Source organism: Ambystoma mexicanum, chromosome 10, assembly GCF_040938575.1.
Source record: "Ambystoma mexicanum isolate Mex_15411 chromosome 10, UKY_AmexF1_1, whole genome shotgun sequence".
NCBI classification, from domain to species: Eukaryota; Metazoa; Chordata; class Amphibia; order Caudata; family Ambystomatidae; genus Ambystoma; species Ambystoma mexicanum.
Genome location: NC_090932.1, coordinates 269,069,165 through 269,089,689, shown reverse-complemented (window position 1 = coordinate 269,089,689; position 20,525 = coordinate 269,069,165). Strand labels below are relative to the sequence as shown.

General features: G+C 46.5%; 1 protein-coding gene across 2 annotated transcripts in view; it reads left to right on the top strand.

The window, feature by feature from the left end:
- The window catches only part of WDR33 (WD repeat domain 33), a 935,332-nt gene that overhangs the window by 846,742 nt on the left and 68,065 nt on the right, over positions 1 to 20,525 (top strand). For both annotated transcript variants that reach the window (XM_069617826.1, XM_069617825.1), the window contains exon 18: positions 5,936 to 6,380. In XM_069617826.1, coding sequence (XP_069473927.1) covers positions 5,936 to 6,380 — 445 coding nt within the window. The remainder of the gene's footprint in view (positions 1 to 5,935; positions 6,381 to 20,525) is intronic.

Below are 20,525 nucleotides of genomic sequence, written 5' to 3'. Positions count from 1 at the left end.
AGATGGATGGGGGTGCAGATTAAATACTCTTACACCAAATCAATAATGACAACTCAACAGTTTGGCAAAGGGAGTCCGTTTAATGACAAGTACAAAAAACGGGGAGTCTCTTGAACATCAGCGGATGCGTGATCTTCCTTCTCGCTTCACAACTTCCACGAACTTCATAGAAAACACATTTATACTAAAACCTCATCGATGTGTAAAACTTAAAAGTTGGCATACACTTCTATTGGTTTGGAAAAGGTAACTTTACTATAGGTACTATATCTGTATATGGTAACAGAGTAAGGGGATTTGGTAAACACTGTCACGTGGGGCATCTAAGCCCTACCTTCAAACTGGCTACTGTAGACATCACTAAAAGTACGACTTCTCATTGGTTCTACTAACTATAGGACCCTAGATTACTTTGTCCCTTGTGTTTGGGTTACACCAACCCCACCCGTACTTTTCCAGTTCGCTTGGAAGCATGCAGAATAATGAGGCCAGGTGAAGGGAGTAAGTATGTACCCCAGCTTTCCTTCAATTTATGATACAGCCATTCATCACCTTAGTGGCCGTGTGTCAATTACTGCCTTGTAGTTTGGCCTCGTGTCTGCCTCTTGATCTGAGAAAGTTGAGGAGGGATGGGTACGATAAGGCTCCATGCGTAGGTGTGAAAGGCTTACTACTTCTCACTCGGCTGGTCATGTGGTTCAGACACTGTGAATTTGCCTCTTTATTTTCGTTTCACACACCTCCTGCCTTCGGCTTATCTTGACCCTTCAGAGCAGTATATTCTGTTCTTTGCTTCAATTAATTGTAGCCACTGTTCGTCCATCTTGACAGATACGACCTTGGTTCTCCAGGCGTGATTTGCCTCTGCTGAGTTTCGTTTATGCCGCTCTATTCTTGGTTTCCCTACATAGGTTAGTAACCTTTTGGTTGATTCTGCTGCTTGTGCAAAGTGTAAATATACTTATATAACATACTACTTTGAGGTAGATTATGTATAGTGGCGCTTGCCACACTATCTTTCTACTAAGCATAGCAAGCCGCACGATTTTCTTAGCTTTCTTGCGGGTCCAAGCATATGTACATGTGTAAACTTGGTTGAATATCTTCATTTTGCTCATGGCTTAAGCTTCTTACATTTGACATCGTCCTTTCACTTTAGGTTCGCGATATCCTTGTCTCATGGCATTTCATCGCTTTACGTCATTCTCTGGTCGTCATTTTTTCTATTTGTGAGTCAGTCCAGTTTCTTGTGATGTCACCAGTCTTCCATTAAGACCTTTTTGGTTTCTTCAAGGACTGTATTTAGACAAACTTCATTTCGTTTTATTGGTTGATATGGCTTCCTCAATGGATACCTTACTGTCCAGGGTTTCCTGGGTACTGGTACTTCAACAGGTGCTGTTCTTCCGATAGGTACTGGACAGAGCCCCACTGCGGCTCTCTGCTAGTTTATTTGCTCATCATACGTCGCATATCTCGGTGTGAACGTTCCTGGTAATTCAAAATGGACGGTTGGAGTGCGGGCTATACTTGGGACCTCCTCTACACACAACTGCGGTTCTCGGATACCTTTTGGACTTTCCTTGCTTTTGGGGTCCAGCACTCTGGTCCAGCACTCTGTTGAGGCGGCTCAGGCTTGGTTAGTCCTGCTTCATGGGAGTCCAGAGGATCTTCCTGGAGTTTGGGTCTGATTTTAAAGATGATGCACTCGATTCTCCAGAGGATTTCCAGATGAGTTAGTCTTGGGGTCGATTGGTGCCACCAACCCAAGGGGAGAGGTCGTCCTTTGCAGGTCTTCCATAGTCGAGGCGAATTCAGAGCTTCAGCACTGCAGCAGGCCTTCACCGGGCAAACCAATGGTCCAGGAGTTGCAGCAAGCATCTCTTCCAAGTTCTTCTTTGGATTCCTTCGTCCAGTGGTCGACTCTGCCTTCCAAGCAAAAGACCTTGCCTTTTATGCAGGTCGCTCCCATTCATTTGCAGCCTCGCTGTCCCTCACACAGCAGGGTGGCTGTCTTCCATGGACAGCTGTTACGCAAGACTGTCCCTTTGGCAGACTACAGCAACCTTGACCTCCTGGCAATAGGAATCCAACCGTTGGTATAAGTCTTTACTAGACAGGTTGGTAGTGTGGCTGAGCAGCCAGGCTCATCTCAAGAGGGGTCAATGTGAGCAGGAGTGTTCTTACACAGCGGTCTACAGTGATAAATAAACTCTTACACTCAAGGTTTCTTGATTAAACTATTAATTTAACGGTCAGTTGAATAAGCCTTCTTCAGAAGGGGCAATTTATAAGTAAAACACAAATACACTTCAAAATGCACACTCTTCGTTTCTCCAAATCAGCAAGTACCCATTTGGGATGGCACACAGATAGTTCCTATTCCCTGAGGTGACTTAACTAACTAGGACACTGTGGACATTAATAGATCACTGGTATATTTAGAGAAATACAGAGTTTGGTATCAAAAAGGAAAAGGTTAGAGGAAGAAACAATGGTTAACAAGTTTCTCAAACAGGTAAGTACTTTTAAACCCCCCCCCCCCCCCGAATGCAATTTAGATTAACCTTTTCACAGCTATACAAGTAAAGAATATGAGTTATGGAGGGACAGATAGAAACACAAAGTTAGAGGTTAGCAGCGCCTACCAGGTAGCCAGGATAGCCAAAGTCAATTGGGCAAAGTCTGGGGGAGCTAAAGTTCTTCTTAAAGGTATGTAAAAGGTCTTGCACAATGTTGTAAGACTGTTTGTTGAAAAAAGAAATCCCTGTTGGGACAGAAGCTGGGAGGCTTGTGAAAGGCAGAGCTGCAACCAACTCTACAAAAGGCAGTAAATTCAAGCAAACTACACAACAAGAGATAGTTCACAGTACCTTAGGACTGAAGAAATTTGTTCCAGCTGGCTTCTGTTCCAGTTGTAGAATGGCAGATCCTGTTGTTCAAGGATCTCGGGCGTGGGGGCAAGAGGGAGGACATCTGGGGATTCCTGCACCGCGGTTTGAAGGTCTGTGGCAGCAATGGGCAAAGTTCAGATCAGCGGCTCTTCACGATTTCAGCTTCTCGCGACTAGCACCACCGCGGTTCTCAGACCTTTTGGACTTTCCTTGCTTCCAGGGTCCAGCATTCTGTTGAGGTGGCTCAGGCTTGGTTAGTCCTGCTTCATGGGAGTGCAGAGGATCTTCCTGGAGCTTGGGTCCAACTTAAAGATGACACACTAGATTCTGGTGTTCCTCTCCCTCGCACTCTGTTCCTGCAGCAGCAATGGAAATACAGCCAGCTTAGAGAGGATTTCCAGATGAGTTTGTCTTGGTCACACCAACCCAAGGGGAGAAGTTGTACTTTGAAGGTCTTCTCTAGTCGAGGCGAAATCGGAGCTTCAGCACTGTAGCAGGGCTTCACCGGGCAAACCAACGGTCCAGGAGTTGCAGCAAGCGTCTCTTCCAAGTTCTTCTTCTGATTCCTTAGTCCAGTGGTCGACTGCCTTCCAAGCAAAAGACCTTGCCTTTTATGCAGGTTTCTCCCATCCATTCATTTGCAGCATAGCTGTCATTCACAAAGCCGGGGGGCTGCACTCCAAGGAGACTAAGCACGGAGTGTTGGGAACTTCCCTTGCTTCCTGCCCTGCGAGACACGCTGGAACCAGAGGTGGACATCAACCGTGAACCATGCCAAAGACAAAACTAACAAAGGGACCAAACCTGGTTTGGCACGCAGATTAAATCTCAAGGACTTTTCCAACAAGAAATCGGGAATCCATGGGTGCTTTACTGCAGCTGCAATTGCAGCCTGTGGTAGAAACACAATGGTAGCAAAAAGTAAACCACTGCCACCAGCCATTAATTGTAGAAAGGGTAACATAAAAATGTTACATGAGAAACTAGTCAAAGGGGATATTAAATAACCCCTCCAGCACCCTATCGTGATAGTGTGTCCTCGGTCTAGAAAGTTAGAAATGTAAGTAAAGTCAATTGCCCTTCACTGCTCTTGGAAACAGTAGTTTAACCAAGAAGATATTTAAACCTTTGGGAAATCTGAAAGACTTCCTTGTGCCACTGCACTGAAGGTACTGTCTCGTAATGTAAAAAGATGCCTATGGAGTTTGTCAGACTCCAAAACCAAAAGAGAGAGTGCAAATCCGAGAAAAATACATGCGAGAGTGGGGAAAAAGGTCTGACTCGCTCCAGGATAAAAATGTAAAGTCCTAAAGTCCAGTAAAAGAGTTGGGGGTCTCTAAGGTAGAAGGGAATTAACACATTTCTGAGAATTCTCCCTAACAAGCTACCTTCAAAATCGTGTGCATTACTCACTGAGCGGTGCACAAAGCTGGCCCAAAATATCTAAAAGAAAAAAATGAAGTCTTGCCATCCAGCTCACACCTTAGAGTTAAGCACAGCCCTTCTCCTAGTGGTCCCCCCTCCAATTCAGCCAGCATTGCAGGGTCTGCCTACTCATCCCTGGTGCCACCTCTGTCAAACTTACTTCCTCCACGCATTAGAAACAGCCAAGATTCTATGGCTTCCCGGGATCCACTCAAAGCCTCTCATCCCCTAAAACTCATAAGGGACAGCTCTGACCACCGACTTACCACCACGTTCAAGAAATGGCTTGGTAACCTCTTCAATACGGCCCTCACTAGGCTCTCAGGCCGGGAGATACCCACCTCCTACTATCCGGAGACACTTCTCTAGACATGAAACCCAAATCCTTGTATCACTTATGTACCTATGCCATGACGGAGTTGATTCATTGCCTCCCTCCACCAGGTATACACTATGCTCTGAGATCAAAAGATATCCATCTCCAATTATCGTGCCAACTGTGCTTGCCTAGAATCCCAAGCACTAATAGCACTGATGTACGTACCACAAGACTGATCTTGACCAACAGGGTCCCCCTTGAATCTAGACAAACACTGAAACAGAACAATATGGTAACAAATTATAGGATGCAGCTCTACCTCTCAATATACGGCCTATCTGCACACATACTCGTACACCTCCATGATTGGCCTCAACAGTCTTTAGAACACAGCTATACACCACGGAAATCGGGCTTGTGCGCACACAACCACATTCACAAATTTCGCCACCAGAATGCAGCTACCCAACTGAACTGGCTGCACACATTGTACTAACCTTGCACAACCACTGCAGCACGCACAGCACTTTAATGCAGCTACACACCACTTAAACCGCCCTAGCTACGCACATGCCGAGTGCCCCCAAGTGCTCTACTTCTTTACTCTCTATCCTTATCTGGACTATAGTCCCCGAGCACGTTCATCCCACATCGCTTTGGAATCATACCAATGGTAAAAAGTGCCATACAAATGCTTGATAACCTAACATGACTAAAAGAGATAACTAACTTTAGGGCACTCTTGTTTTTGGTGTCATACAGACTCTTAAGGCAGAGCACATAAAAACACACAACCACATTCTGTCTGGTTTTGGATTAAGCCTTGCTTGGAGAAACACGTCCAAAACCCAGAAAAGCTTTCAAAAAGTACAGAACGCTACCACATGAGGTAAAATGTGATTTCTACCTGACAGAGTATGTTTAAGTGATCTTTTTGAAGTGTACATTGTAAATTTACCATTCCATCACTAGTTGCATATCCAAGGATCGAAATAAAGATTTATGTGCAGAGGCTAAATACAGTTCCTGTGTATCTGGTATCACCCAGTAAACTAGGGGCTGTTTCTGGGAGAGGACGACCACTTACATAACTTGACACTTTATGCATTTCACATGAGATGCAAACTATATTGTGTCCATAATACTTGGCTGATGCTTTAAATAGCTTCTAAATCTCCAATCTGTGCTGCAGCTTTGCTACAAGTTCTTTGGACTACTGCCACCACTACACATTAGACAAAGATTTCTACCTCCCTGTGCTGCCTGTAATCACTAATATGGCTCTGTTTCCCCTTAGGTGACTCCCGTGTTCCACCAAACCATCACTTGGGACCAGCATCTGAACGGCGGCATGAGCTCAGTGTTGGAGCTACAGACCACAGTTCTGAGAGGGCTCCATTTCGGAGCGGTCAGGACTGGGGAGACTCGCGTGACAGCCGAGGACCTCCTGATAGGCATTTGCCGTCCTCTGATTTTCCAGAGAATTTTGATCGACCAGAAGACTTCCTTCCAGATGAGCGATTTAGCCATCGCTTGAGGGATTTCGAGGGCAGAGGTGGCCAACCAACGCAAGAGGAAAAATGGAGGCGAGGCGGACCAAGACCTCCGCTTGGGCCTGATCAGCGTGATATAAGTGAAGGGGACAACCGGGGCACAAATCTCTGGGAAGGGCGAAGGCATTCCGAAGAGAGGTATACCAGAGAACCAGAAGAGCCACGATACAGAGGGCGGCAAAAAGAGAGGTAATTCCAGTTAGTCTTTTTTCTACAGATTGTTTATTTCAACGCTAATGTTAAAAAGCTTTCAACCTTAGGTTGATTGCATAAAGCCCTGAGTGACGATGGAGTTCATGCATAGTTCAAAATGTTTGGTGTGTGTATATGCAGTTATAGTGTGACTTGTAATAATTGTGAGGGTTTTTCTCAATTGTAAAGTTCATCTTTTGCACTAGCTCTAATGGATTCCTTCCTCACAAGGATTCCTCATGTATCATAATCCCATTGCAGTGCAGCTGTTCTTCAGAAACCTTTTAGCCACCAATTGGCGCGGCGCAGTTCCCCTCAACGCCTCTTCGTACCCTGCTCCGGACATGGCCTTGGGTCCAGTATATGTCAAAGTGCTGCGTCCCGTGGCCCCAATTCCATTTTTCTGTGCATTGTGTACACTACTTTTCAGCAAGAAAATGCTCAACCCCGCTAAGGCCTTGGATTTCAAACCTTGTATTAGCACACATTTTCTTTCTGCACCTTTCCCTCGATAGATTGATATGACCCCAGTCTGTTTGCTTATTTTTTTAACCCTGTCTTGACCTTTGGAGGTAAAGAAAGCCCTCTGCTTTAATTCCAATGCCTCTTTTGCTCATTCTTATGGGGAAACTGATGAGTCCCTGAGACTCTCTCATTTGGAATACGTGTATTGTTACAATTGCACACATCACCTTGCAGTGAAGTGCAGTTCAGATGATTTGTATCCTCCTAACCTTTTATCTAATGGCATTTTGGTTACTTTGACGATGTACCTAAGACAAGCTAATGGCAGCTGTTTTTTTTAAAGTTTTTTTTTTTAAAAACTATTTCAATCTTTTTCTCGTGCACTTTTGCATTTACTGCACATCAATACTGAAGGTGTTTGTTGTCAAGTTCAATAGAAACCAAAGGAAAATCTTTAACAGACGCCCTCCCAATCTAACCCCTTAGTTATTTTCCCCTAAGGTGAGGTTCTCTGACCAGAGCACCACCGTTCAAGCAAAGGCAAGGGAGAGATAGGCTAGGACTTTACATCTATAGAACCCCATAGAGACAGAGGGTGCAAAATAGGTATGTTAATTCACCCCCCTGTACTGTGATCACTCAGCGACCATTGTAGGAGATCCCAAAATCGCGGAGCATTCTGGGTTTGTGACTTAGTTCTGATGGAGGAAGTCCAGGGGACTCTGGTGCAGAGGTCACTTCAGGCATTAGGCTTTTGGGTTCGGCTAGTTAATGGTTCGGTACTCCGATGGATTGGTTCTGGATATTGGACAGCTGGACACTCGGGACACACTGACTACTGGACCACCACTCTGAGGACAACCTCGAACTCCCAGCACCAATACAGGTGGTGAACAGTGATGGCCACTTGAAGAAACTGGTGGAATGTGACCCTTGTGGCTGAAACAAAACACTGGTCCTGCAAGACCCTTCTTCATGGTAGAAAGCTGCATCTTCAGGGACATGCCAATTGTTCCATAATTGGAGGATCTGCAAAGTCCCAAGTTTTAACTCGGAACAGCAACTGGTGTAGGGAAGTTGCCCAGCAGGATGTCTGGCTAGCTCACAGAAGGATTCCAACACTCTTAGGAGCACCGCCAAAGTTTGGATCTTAGGCAGAGGTCAGGACTAGTTGTTTCCACTGGTCCAGGAGTTGAAGTACATCTGCAGAGAGACAGGCCTTCTCTGGATAAGTGAAGGAAGTGTGGCTGTCAAGCTTGTAATGACGAGCTACAGGTCTTCAGCAGGCATCTCTCCTTCGTATCAGTCTTGGCTCTTGTGATCTGAAGAATGGTTGCAGAAGTCCCACTTTTATCTAGAATCCAGGCTAGAGTTACCCATAACCCCCCCATTGGCAGGGATCTCGAACACTCAAACTTGGCAGGGGCTGTCCAATCCTAGACGGCCTCTGGACACTGCATCTGCCCAGAGTCACTTTGGCATGAATGTGGACCGGTTCCAGACAGACCCAGCACCCACATCCGGCTACGCACACAGAATGCCACTTTGACTCTGAAAAACCGGAGCTTTCTCCACAAAAGGGCATTTCCTATATAGAAAATCCAGTCACTCGCGTGTAGGAAAGTGATCAAACTACAAGGTGGCCAAAGGACAAAAGAAAGACTTGTGGCACAGTCATTTTAGAGTATCTGATACTCTAAATAGCATTAAGCCGTAAAATGCACAATGCTATTGTGACAACTCCTTGGATGTTTTCTCTTCTCCCTGAGGGGAGCCCCTTTCCATGAGACTAGGGAGGTGAAGCTGCTGCCAGATAGTCCCCTTGGGGTGGTACACGGCAGAAGGATCTCATGGGGAGAGACTACCCCTCTAGGGTTGAGGACTATCATCTAAGGGAAATGTAGTATGCCAACCCTTCAATATCTCCACCCACCACCTACACATCCTATCCCTTCACTCAACCCTCTGTAGCATGCACTTCCATTTGCCTCTTGTTAGGGAGAATTCTCTGTTTAGGCTGAATTTCCCTACCTAGTGAGTCCCCCAGCGGCTTTGCTGGATTTCTGGGGTTTCTTTTTTTTTCTCCTGCCAAGAGTGAGACTCTTTTACCCTCACTCTTGGACATGTTGAAGTGTGTTTTCTTGGTTAAACCTTGTGTTGAATGGGCTATGGGGTCTTTTACTCCATAGGGCCTCATGTGTTTTTGTGATGTGGGTTACACAGCACCCTCTGTGCCGTGACCCAGGGGTGTCCTAGGGACTCCCCAACATAGACTCCATACCCTGGGACTGACTACTGTCTCCCAGGGCATGTAAAGTCACCAAAGACTTTGCTAGTCTTGAATCCTGAACAGAACCAGTACAAACCATCATATTGTGGACGTACTGGCTGGGGCAATTCGATTGCCCCAGGGTCTGTTAGTCGAGGGGGCACGTCTCCGTCCCTCCTGATCGAGTTTTGGCTGGTGGCAGGGGAAACTACTTTTTATATTCGACCGCGAATATTTCCCTATGGGATTTCCCATTGTTTTAGGCTAACACATTTAATTATTTATTTACGGTAGCCTTAAACATACCGCCGGTTTATATATTTATTATTATAACTCCGGTTGGGACTTTTTGCCAAAACTTGATTCTAAAATGGCGTTGGCGTTCGCCTCTGTAACTCTGACCCAAAGTGGAGCCCTTTGTCCCACTTTTGGCGGGCTTCTCCACAGAAGCCCTCCAAAGTGGTGCCACTCTGTCTGGGGTACTTAGGAGGGGTGGAGGGGGATTTAGGCACCCTGGACTGAGTTACCTTGGTAACTCCAGTCGCACTCCGTCCTGATTGGCCCCAGTGGTGAGCCGGCCGGCTCACCACTTAGCATGTTTGAGTGACAGCTAGGCTGGGTGAATGGGGGTTTGCTGCATAAAAGCAGGGCTTTGGGGACTGGAACTTCAGAAGTCGCCACAGGACCAGGAATCCGACGAGGGAAGAGCTGAGCCGACCTGCTTCGACGACACCACCCGGTGGAGCCCTGCTGAACCGTCTCACCACTTTTCCCGACGACCGAGGAGAACTCTTAACGGAGTGGCTCCTTCCCTTGACTGGTGGGGACAACCAGTTTTCGCCTTCTTTTCGCTTCTCGAGGTATCTCGTGGCCGCCTTGCCAGTGCTAAGCACCCCGGCAACCGGAACCCCACCACTTTTACCCCAACCACGAAAGTCGGTACAAACCTTTAACCGGAGGACTCCGCGGCTGGTTTCTTCCCGGGCAGTGCAACGACCTTCTTCTTCTGCTCTTCAGCGAGAACTTCTTCTCCCCTGACCGACGTCGAGCCTTGCTGCCACTGCCTGGAACAACTGCCACCGCTGGAGGATCCTTTCCGCTTAAGGTACCGTGTTCCGCCTGGCTTCCCTTGCTACCGACTGTACGGGGTAGATTTAGCCCCCGGCTTTCGACCCTGGGAGTGCCTGGGACACCCTGGCTAAACTTTCTAAACCACTCTAAACTCTTTCTAACTCTTTGCAAGACTTTGAATCCCTAATAACAGTGTGATCTTGGGCACATTTTCGCTCCGGCTACTCTAAGAGTGGGCCCTGCCTAGTGACTTTTGCTCACCTGTGACTTTGTGCTTCTTGGAGCCTATTGCAAGTGTTCTGGACCTTAGAGTGGTGTGTTTAACCCATAGCTGTTTCTTTTTATCCCTTTCTTGAACCTACTAGAGTGTCATCTAACGTTAAGCGCTCACCTCTGTTTTAATTATGTGGTGTTAACTTAGAGTTGTCTAGATAGGAGTAAGGGTTGAAACTGCTTTCATTATAACTGTGTTTGAAGTGTTTTTTTTACTATACTTTGCTAGAGTGTTTTCAACTTATGTGTTCTTAAAAATAAATAACTATATACTTTTGAAACCAAGCTCTGGTCAGTGTTTGCTTGTGCTATTGTGTCTGAGTACATATGGTGTATACTTTACATACTGCCTAACTCTTCTTGAGGGAGGTCTGACTGCTCAGCCACAGCTACCAGGTAAATCTGGGTGGTGCAGACTGCTACCAAGTGGGTTTACTGCTGTACCTGTAGTCTTAAATCTTTTGCAGTGTTCCCCAAGGGAACTGCACAGGTTTCTGCCTAACACCTCTGTAACAATGAAAACCTAATAGTAACAGAGATGGGGAGGAGTGGGGATGATTTAAGGAGGATTTCACTGAAAAGTACTTGGATGAGGAGAATGTAGAAGGAATAATCAAGAGAACTGACCTGCACGTTCTAGTTATCCTTGTTCAGTGTAAAAACGAAGGAAGGACTTACCAAAGGAAGAAGCCTTCCCAGGTGGAATCGCAGGGAAGAAAGTGGTTCAACCGAGAAGAAGGTGGTTCAACCGAGAAGAAGCCAGTGGCTGGAGAAAGAGCGGGAGACACAGGAAGTGCCTGTACGGTCCACTGAGGCAGACCCGAACGGAAACCTGGCAGACAGAAGGTCTAGCTGTGCGAGAAGCCTGGACAGTGTGCAACCCTGTGTCAATGTGCACTCGAAGCAAAGATCTATGCTGTGGAGTCACGGCAGCCAGCTGGAAGAGCAGAGTACCCGGGGGAATACCAACACCTAGAGAGCCCCAGATCATCCAGAGGAAGCCAGCAAGAACGCAAAAGGTGTCTGGGTGGTGGGAAGGTTTGTGAGGGTCGAAAATTCCCAAGAGTACCGAGCAGGGATGATGAGGGAAACTCTAGGAACAGGACACAAATACAGGTCTGGGACTCACACCCAAAAAGCGAGAAGAGTCCTCCAAGTCATCATCTTTGTGGCAGTACCTGGCAGAAAAGTGAACCAGGCCTCCCAAAGCATAGAGGAACTTGCGCATGTTAGGGAGAATTCTCATTTCTGTGCTAATTCCCCTCTAACTTAGAGACCCCCAGCTCTTTTGTTGGACTTTAGGACTTTCTATCGTGTAGTGAGTGAGACCTTTTTCTCACTCCCTTGTGTATTTTTGATTTGATTTGGACTCTTTCTTTGTTTTTGGACTCTGACAAACTCCATAGGCATCTGCATTTTAGATTGTGACGCACAGCACCTTCAGTGCAGTGTCACAGAGAAGTCCTTTGGATTTCTCATAAGGTTTAAATACCTTATCTTGGGTGAACTACTGTTCCCAAGAGCAGTAAAGTGAAATTGGCTTTACTTACTGGTTTTCCTAAGTCCAGTACAAACCATCTTATGTGGAAGTACTGGGGAGTTACTTAATAGGCCCTTTTCCTACTTTCTCATTAACATTTTTATGTTACGCTCACTACATTTAATGGCTGGTGGCAGCGGTTTAATTTTCCTACCATTGTGCGTTTTTACCACAGGCTGAATCCTCAGCTGCAGTAATGCACCCATCGATGCCCATTTTGTCAAAATGGCCCCGGTCGTCTTTTTTTTTTTCACCATTTCTTGCTTGTGAGGTCTTTCTTGGGTTTTACTCTACGCGCCAAACTAGGTTTAGCCCCTTTGTTCATTTTGTCTTTGGCGGGCTTCAGTGCTGAAACCCGCCTCTGGCTCCAGTGTCTGGCAGGGCAGGAAGCGAGGAGGTGCCTGAAACTCCTTGTCCTTGGTCTCCTTGGTTACCTGAATGCACCCAGTGCCAATTGGCTGCGTGGCTGTCTTTGGAGGAGCTAGGTTGTGCATGAATGGGAGAAACCTGCATAAAAGGCGAGGTTTCTACGACTGAAGGCAGAGTCGACCACAGGACGAAACATCCGAAGAAAGAAACTGGAAGAGAAGGTTGCTGGACCCTCCCGGACCGTTGGTTTGCCCGGTGAAGCACTGCGGTGCTGAAGCTCCAATTTTCGAATCGACTAGAGAAGCCCGGAACGGACGACTTCTTCCCTTGGGTTGGTGGGACCAACTGACCCAAGACGAACTTTGCTGGAAAACCTCTCCCTGCTGGCTGTACTACTTTGCTGCTACTGGAACCGAGTGCCAGGGGTCAGGAAAACCAGAATCTAGAGCATCGTCTTTAAGCTGGACCAGAGCTCCAGGTAGATCCAGAGGACCCTCCCGAAGGACGACCCAAGCCACCTCAACAGATTGCTGGACCCCAGAAACAAGGGGAGCCCATCAAGTGTCCAACATCCACAGTGGGTCCATTTACCGGTAGCTGAAACCGTGAAGTGCCGCTCAATTGGAAAGAGCCCAAACCCGCCGCTGACCTTCGAACTGCAGTACAGGAGTCCTACAGAAGTCCTCCCTCTTGCCCTCATGACTGAGGCCCAGGAACCAGGGTCTGCAAGACTGCAACCAGAACAGAAGCCAGCTGGATCCTCTTCTTCCCAGCTAAGGTACTGCCTTGACAAAAGGGGTACTTACCTCTTGTCTGTAGCTTGCTTGTTCTCACTGGAGACTTGCAGTAGCTTCTTTTTGCAGAGTTGCTTGCAGCTTTGCCCTTCACAAGCCTTACACCTTGTGGCCCAGCAGTGATTCTTTTTCTACAAACTCTCTATTGAACATAGTGCAAGACTTTGTGCCATCTGAAGAAGAGCCTCAGCTCCCTCAACATTGTTCAAATTGACTTTGGCTGTCCTGGCTCCTTGGAGAGACTTCTGACCGGATTGACTTTAACTGTCCCTCATAGGTGGTACATAAGTTTATCTTGTATTGCTGGGAAAGGTCTAGCTTGGACTTCATTGCAAGATTGCAAGTACTCGCCTGTTCTGAGAAATAGTTAACCTTTTGCCTTCCCTAACCTTTTCCTTTTCCACAACCTCAGTATTGCATTAAGTGTACAAAGTGATATATCAGTGTCCAGTGTCCTAACAATTGAAGTCACCTCAGGGTGTAGGAAGTGTGTATCTGACAACCCAAAAGAGTATCTGCTTGTTTAACTTATATCTGAGGAAGTGTATTTTTATTGTTTCATATTGCCCTTTCTAAAGAAGGCTTATTCAAAACTGACCGTTAGATAAATAATTATTTCACTAGAAAACCTTTAGTATAAGTCTTATTTGAATACTTGTAATTGTGGATCTCTATGTTGCATCTCTACAGTTCACATTTACCCATCTTGAGAATAAGTTTGGCTGCTCAGTCACTCTACCAACTTGTGTAGCAAAGACCCATACCAGTAGTTGGATTAGCTATTGCCAAGAGACCAAGACTGGTGTAGTCCCCCACAGCGTTAGTGCATCCAAGCTTGCCTAACAGCGCAAACCATCTTCTTCGTGGCAGTACCTGGCAGGAGAGTGAACCAGGTCTGCCAAAGCCTAGAGCAACTTGTGCAAACTATCTTCTTCCTGGCAGTCCATGATTGAAAAAGGCCAAGGGAAGGAGACCTTCCCCTTACTGCTGTGAACTGTAATAAGAAACCTGAGCGAGGCCAGGGAAGTGAGAAATCCCCCACCCCCTACTGTTGTGAATGGTAATACTCCTAAGAAATTCAAGGGGAAGGGAGTCATCCCTCTGGGATTGTGGAAGTAAAAGCCAAGAGTGTGAGAACAAAGTCAAGGAAGTCCAGGGGGAAGGGAGTCCTTTCCCTGGCATTGTGGAAGTGTGAAACTAAGTGAAGCGTGTCCAGAAAAAGGGAGAAGTTCCCCCCTGGCTGTAGGTGGAGAAAACATGAAAGTCTGACACCTGGAGAAGGGAGTCATTCTCCAGGAATCCACAAGTGAAGAAACAACTTTGGACAATAAGGAATGTTGATGTCTGAATTAGAACTTTACCCTTTGAGTTTACCTGAGAACTTTACTACTTGTAGGCATGCAACCTGGAATTTAGTTGTGTATCTTGGAAGGGGATTGAGACTCTGGGAATGGAGTCATTCTCTCGGGTAAAGGTCCCACCTATAATTGTAACTGTGATACATTGTCGATAAGAAGGGAGCCAATCTTCGGGACCAAAAAGATTCACTACCTCTTTAGTTTAATTATAAGTGTAAGGGACAGAAGTAGGGTTTTGGACACAAGGATGGTGGATATTTTGATTTATACGGACATTCTGACCGAGTCTTTAGTATTTTAGTTGAGGTAGGGAAACCCCTCTTACAGTTGGGGAAAGGTAGGTTTTCTCTTTATTTCTGGTATAACAAAAGTGTATGCCAACAACCATATTGGATGTGTCAGTCTACTCCTTCTGCACCCTTTCACTATAAAAATGTCTGCTGCCACCAGCCCATCCTGGACACATCATGCAAGTAACTACTAAGTTACCCAAAACACATTTTTAGACAGATGTTTTTTTTCTGCACTTCACCAAAGGTGATGTGTGCAGATAAAATCAAACTGGGAATGTTACTACGGAGAACAGGGTTCACTGCACTGCTATCCATAGGGACTGATATCATTGCCCCCCCCCCAACTTAACTTGCCTCCAAGTCAGGAAAGGTTCAAAACAATAGCAATAGATGGAGCGTCCAATTGATGCCTAGGGAGGTGTTAAGTTGGATGTGTAAAATCAGCCCTAGTGGGAGGATTTTGGGAAGCCACCCTAGTAGGGTGAACATGGAAGACTGAGTTCGCCAAACCCAATCTAGGTGAGGTAGCAGATGGGCAAGGCTTGGTATCAAAGGTGCGAGTGTGGTCTAGGGCTACAATGAGTCCACACAGAGCAAAACCAGTAACTAAAGTTATTTAGTAGATATATAAATATACAACTATTGATTTAGTTGCACACTGAGAAAATAAAGTACCAGGCAAATAGTGTCGCAATCAAACCCTTGTAAGGATATTTCTGATGCTTGTGAATCTGCTTAGAATCACATGCTGTGCATATAGTCAGGCATCTAGTGGTAATCGTGGTGTTTTGCATCTTGTCTTTTGAGAATCGAAAGGGGACGTGGACATGGACAGGCTCCTAGGACCATCCCTAACGTGACATGTAGTGTACCCAAAATCCCTCACGCGTCGAGGTCCCTCAGATCGTTTTTTTCCACCCAGCTAGCTGGTTGCCTTATGCGAAGCTCGCAAATTGCAAAATTTCTCTTTCATTGTCCACGACAGTTGGTCATTTAATATTCATCAACTCTTCGTCGACGACTTCTCCTGAACCAACACCGAAGACGACTGCATATTTCGGCGGCTGGTGCTGGCTCCAGTGTGTCTGGAAGGACAGCAAGTGTGGGAGGGTCCCATAACTCCCCTGTCCTTTGCCTATAGGTGTGTATGAACAAAAGTAGTCCTGATTGGCCTGCTGGCTGTCTGGGAAGGATAGCCATCCTGCTGTGTGATTGACAGCCTAGGGCTGTCAATGAATGAGCATGTGCTTAAAAGGTGAGGTTCTTGGGACTACAGGCAGAGTTAACCACTGGAAGAAACATCCGAAGAAGAAATTGTGAAGAGAAGCCCGCTGCAACCTCCTGGACCTCGAATTGCCCGGTGAAGCCCTGCTGTTGTGCTGACCTTTTTCACATCGACAGAGAATCGCCGGATGGAATGACTTCTCCTCTTGGGCTGGTGGGACCAACTAGCCCTGTGACAAACTCCACTTTCGCGCAATCCCAAAGGCAAAATGAACAAAGGGGTTAAACATGGTTTGCCGCGCAGAGTAAAACCCAAGAAAGACCTCACAAACAAGAAATGGCGAAAAAAGAAGACTGGGGCCATTTTGACAGAATGGTCACCCATGGGTGCTATACTGCAGCTGAGAATTCAGCCTGCGGTAAAAAAGCACAATGGTAAGAACATTAAACCACTGTCACTAGCCATTTAAAGTATTGAGGGTAACATAAAAAATGTTACATAAGTAGGAAAGGGGGCTACTAAGTAACCCTCCCACCACTCCCCATAAAATGGTGTGTGCTGGACCTACAAAGGGAAAATGTATTTAAACCTTAAGAGGAATATAAAGGATTTCTCTGTGGCACTGAAGGTGCTGTGTGTCACCATACACAAAGTAGATGCCTATGGAGTTTTAGACCCAAAAGAAACACATTATCCAAATCACATCAAACCACACAGGGAGAGGGAAAAAGGGCTCACTCACTCCAGGATATAAATTAGAAAGTCCTGAAGTCCAGCAAAAGAGCTGGTAGTCTCTAAGGTTGAAGGGAATTAGCACACAACTGAGAATTCTCCTTAACGGGCCAGCAGTGCACAGATCTTGTAAGAAATACAAACCTGGATCATTTGACTGAGAATTCCTGACAAGGCACCCCACTCATTACAGCTTGGTGGTCCAAGTGACAACCCTAATTGCAAAAGCAAGTACTTATCTCTCCTTACCCACTGACAGGGATGACGAGAGGTATGATGCTCTAGCAAAGAAAGTCTTCGCATCATGCAGTATGGTTCAAGAGGCCGTAAATACTACATGTGCGCTCGCACAACTTGTGAGCAGTGATACCGGAGGCAGCCTAGCACATTCCAGAAGGGAAAATGAGGGATGGCTCTCGATATTGTAGGGGATGGCAAGGAAGCAGTGTGCCAAGCCCTTCAGTGAGGTCTGGATGCAGTGGACTTTGTTGGGAGAGCAATGGCTACAAGCTCCATTAACCCCTTATCTGCCATTGGTTTTCCCTCCCAGTGCCAAGCCCTTTTTTGGTGATTTCGGTATGTAGCCATTCATCCCTTTTAACTTTTTTGTTACATGTGATATCTCTGCCATGTTTGGCCCCTTTTCTTCCCACGTGTAGGCCTCCTAGTTTGCTGTATGGGGTGAGAGAAAAAGGGGGCAAATGTTGTGTTTTTTCAGAAAATGCCAATATAATGATGTACAAAGAAGCCTGTGGTTTTTTTCCTTATAAGAGCTAAGAACCAATGGTTTGCTGTTCTGAATTTGCCATTGTCCAGGCTTTCAAGAACAGGTTAGTGGAAACCAAAGAAACATATTTTTATAAGATTACTCTGTTTCTGAGAGACGATCTTACCCTTTTTTCCCAATAGGACATGCATGGATGGAATGGAAGAGGAGGGTAGGAAAGCTGAATGCAAAGACAGAAAGGCATACATTTCTGAAAAGTAGACCAATTCCAAGTTTAGGAAGAGGTCATTTGCGCAGGTCAGGCAACAACTATGTAGGTAAAATTCCCATAGTTTGGGGAACAATTTGAAAAATGCCAGAAAGAAAGTCTATGCTGGACATGGTTGGACCTGTAAGGTATTGGCTTCTGTCAATATTGAGAAAAGCAAAGCACTGCTACATTGTTACGCTCACCTGGTATCCACAGGGACGCCACCCAGCCGGGTTACTCACTGGTATGCTTCTCAGCTTTGCCCTGATGTGGTCTGCGGGGAAGATTCTGCCTGAAAATACAGGACGACTGTGTTCAAGGCTGACCGACTGGGCTAAGTATCCTCTCTCCACCCCCATATGATTAGTCCCTCTGGCGCCTTCTCCTCACCTTGTGGTAGAATTAGGCATGCTTTCCGTCCTGCCTTCTTTGCAGGGGCACGTTTTCTTTCATGGGCGAGTGCGGTCCAGTTACTTCACTGACACCGGCCCGTTTGATATTGTTCGGGTAGATCTTATTGCTGTTCTTTAGTTTTGTTGCTATCCTGCATGCCTTTCTTTGTTTAAAATGTCTTTTTTTCTCCATTAGGTATGCAGAGCTTCAACGCGGCGAACTGGCTTGGTTGAGCCCCGCTGGTAAATGATGGCACGGTAAGTAAGCGCTATGCGCAGCGCTGCAAAGTCTTGCCTTTGCTAACCTGTGTTTTCCTTCCTTGTAGGTTGCGGTGTTCTTCAGCGTGAGTGGAATGTCCAGAGTGGTGCCAGCCGAGAGGCGACCAGCCAGGTAAGCCTTTTGAGCAGTTCGTAATTTGTAAATGTCTCTACTGCTTTCTTTAATGTTGCCTCGATCTTCCTCGTTCAGGTCATTCTGTCCGGGAGGCGTGCAGATTCGAGGAAGCTGTTCTCAGGAGCTGCGAGCAAGTAAAGATGAAGCCTGCAGGTAAGATGATGATGCTGCTGCTAATGATGATCCTTTTATCTCCTTGCAGGTTCTGCTTCTCCGAGGTTCGAGGAAATAGCTGGACACGGTTAGCGTCACGTTGCAAGCTGCAAAGTAACACGAAGTGTGTTGTCTTGCTTGGGTGTGGTTTAAATAGCCCCAACAAAATAGCCCAGGTAAAGTAGTCCCTAGGCTACCACACCCAAAACACTAGATTGCATAGCTTGGTTCTTAAGAACTAAGCTATGTGGATGACTCCATGTTGGCTGACAATACAATAAAGTAGTTCCCAAGCACATTGTTTTTCATGGTGTATGAGTCTGGCGCCATAGGCGCCAGGACTGGCCCCATGAGGGCTTTTGAAGAGGATGCCGGGCTCTAGAGGCCGAGTCCTGACTCCACCTGGCCAATGGGTTTGCCAGAGGGGGTTTTGGGCGAGGGTCGTGACATACATTCCCCTTACTCTTCTAGTTAGAAAATCACAAATGTTTCGTAACGTTTAACAAAACAAGCAATACCACATGGCAAAAACTGGGCCATGGCACACAGGATTTTTATGCTGATGGCCTAAACAAACATACTTATGTGTAAATAAGGAAACAAATATGATGAGGAATGGCGAGCATAAATTGGTTAGAAATAGCTCAGGCAGACCTTTTGAAGGGTAGGTGACTTGTACAGGTTACGAAAGCGTACAGTGCCTAAAACAGCGACTAAATGTAGGTTACATTTGGGAAATGAAAAGGTTGTGTAACAAAGTGCAGTAGCAAATGCATGAAAACGTTATGAAAACCAGGAGAAAATAACAAATGTCCCACATTCCCACAGGTGTGCCGATAGAAACGGTACCTCACATGAGGCTGTGCACCTACCTGGGCGCAAATGGAGAATGCCAAACCACTGGTACATCAAATGCCCTGGGGAAGACTGGATTTGGCTTTGTGGACAACCCACAGATTTGGGCTTGGGAAAACTGGGAACCCTGTGAATTTCTGAAGACAGTGGGAATCCACAGAGGTCTGACTTGCGCAAATCGCCCTAGAATGCATTACCCACAAGCCCCGTCAAAATCCAAAATATAGGGAAAGGAAACACAATTTTCAGACATTTGCCAACTGAAAACCACTGAAACATGCTGCCAACAACACATGACCTACCTTCCCGCGTTACCACAGGTGTCAAAATGAAAGCGGTACCTCACAAGTGTGGGTACGCCTACCTGGGTGCAAAGGGAAAAGGCTAAACCACTGGTAGCCCCAAGTGTTTCGGGAGATCAGATGTTGCAGGAATTTTCTATTTGGTCCTGGGGTGTCTCAGCCAACTAGGAAAACGGGGGGAACCCCATGCATTTCTGAAAAGACACTGTGGGAAGCCAGAGAGGTCTGACTTGCACGAATCGACCTAGAATGTATTGCGCCCAATCCCCAGCAAAGTCTGGAATTTAGGAAAAAACCGACCATTTTCAGACATTTCCCACCTTGAAACTACCGAAACATGCAGCCAGCAACACAGGTCCAACAGCAGCGTCGGGGGACCCTAGCAGGGTTCCCATCTGTTCCCCAAGGGAGATTCTCTAATGCTGCCTAGCAAGAGCTCCAGGATGGTCGGAGGTGATGTCCCTGGCCTTGCGCTGCTGTCTCCCATGTGGTTTGAATGTCCTGAAGCCCAGCAAGTGGTTCCAGGGAATCCCGGCAGGGTCCCTGTCCTGTCCCAGAGAGAAAAGCTGTAAAGGAGGCCAGCCAGAATTCCAGGATGGTTGGAGATGTCTCAGGCCTTGGGCACCTGTCTCCCACATGGGTCGGTGTTAGGCAGACCACCACACACAATTAGGAGTACA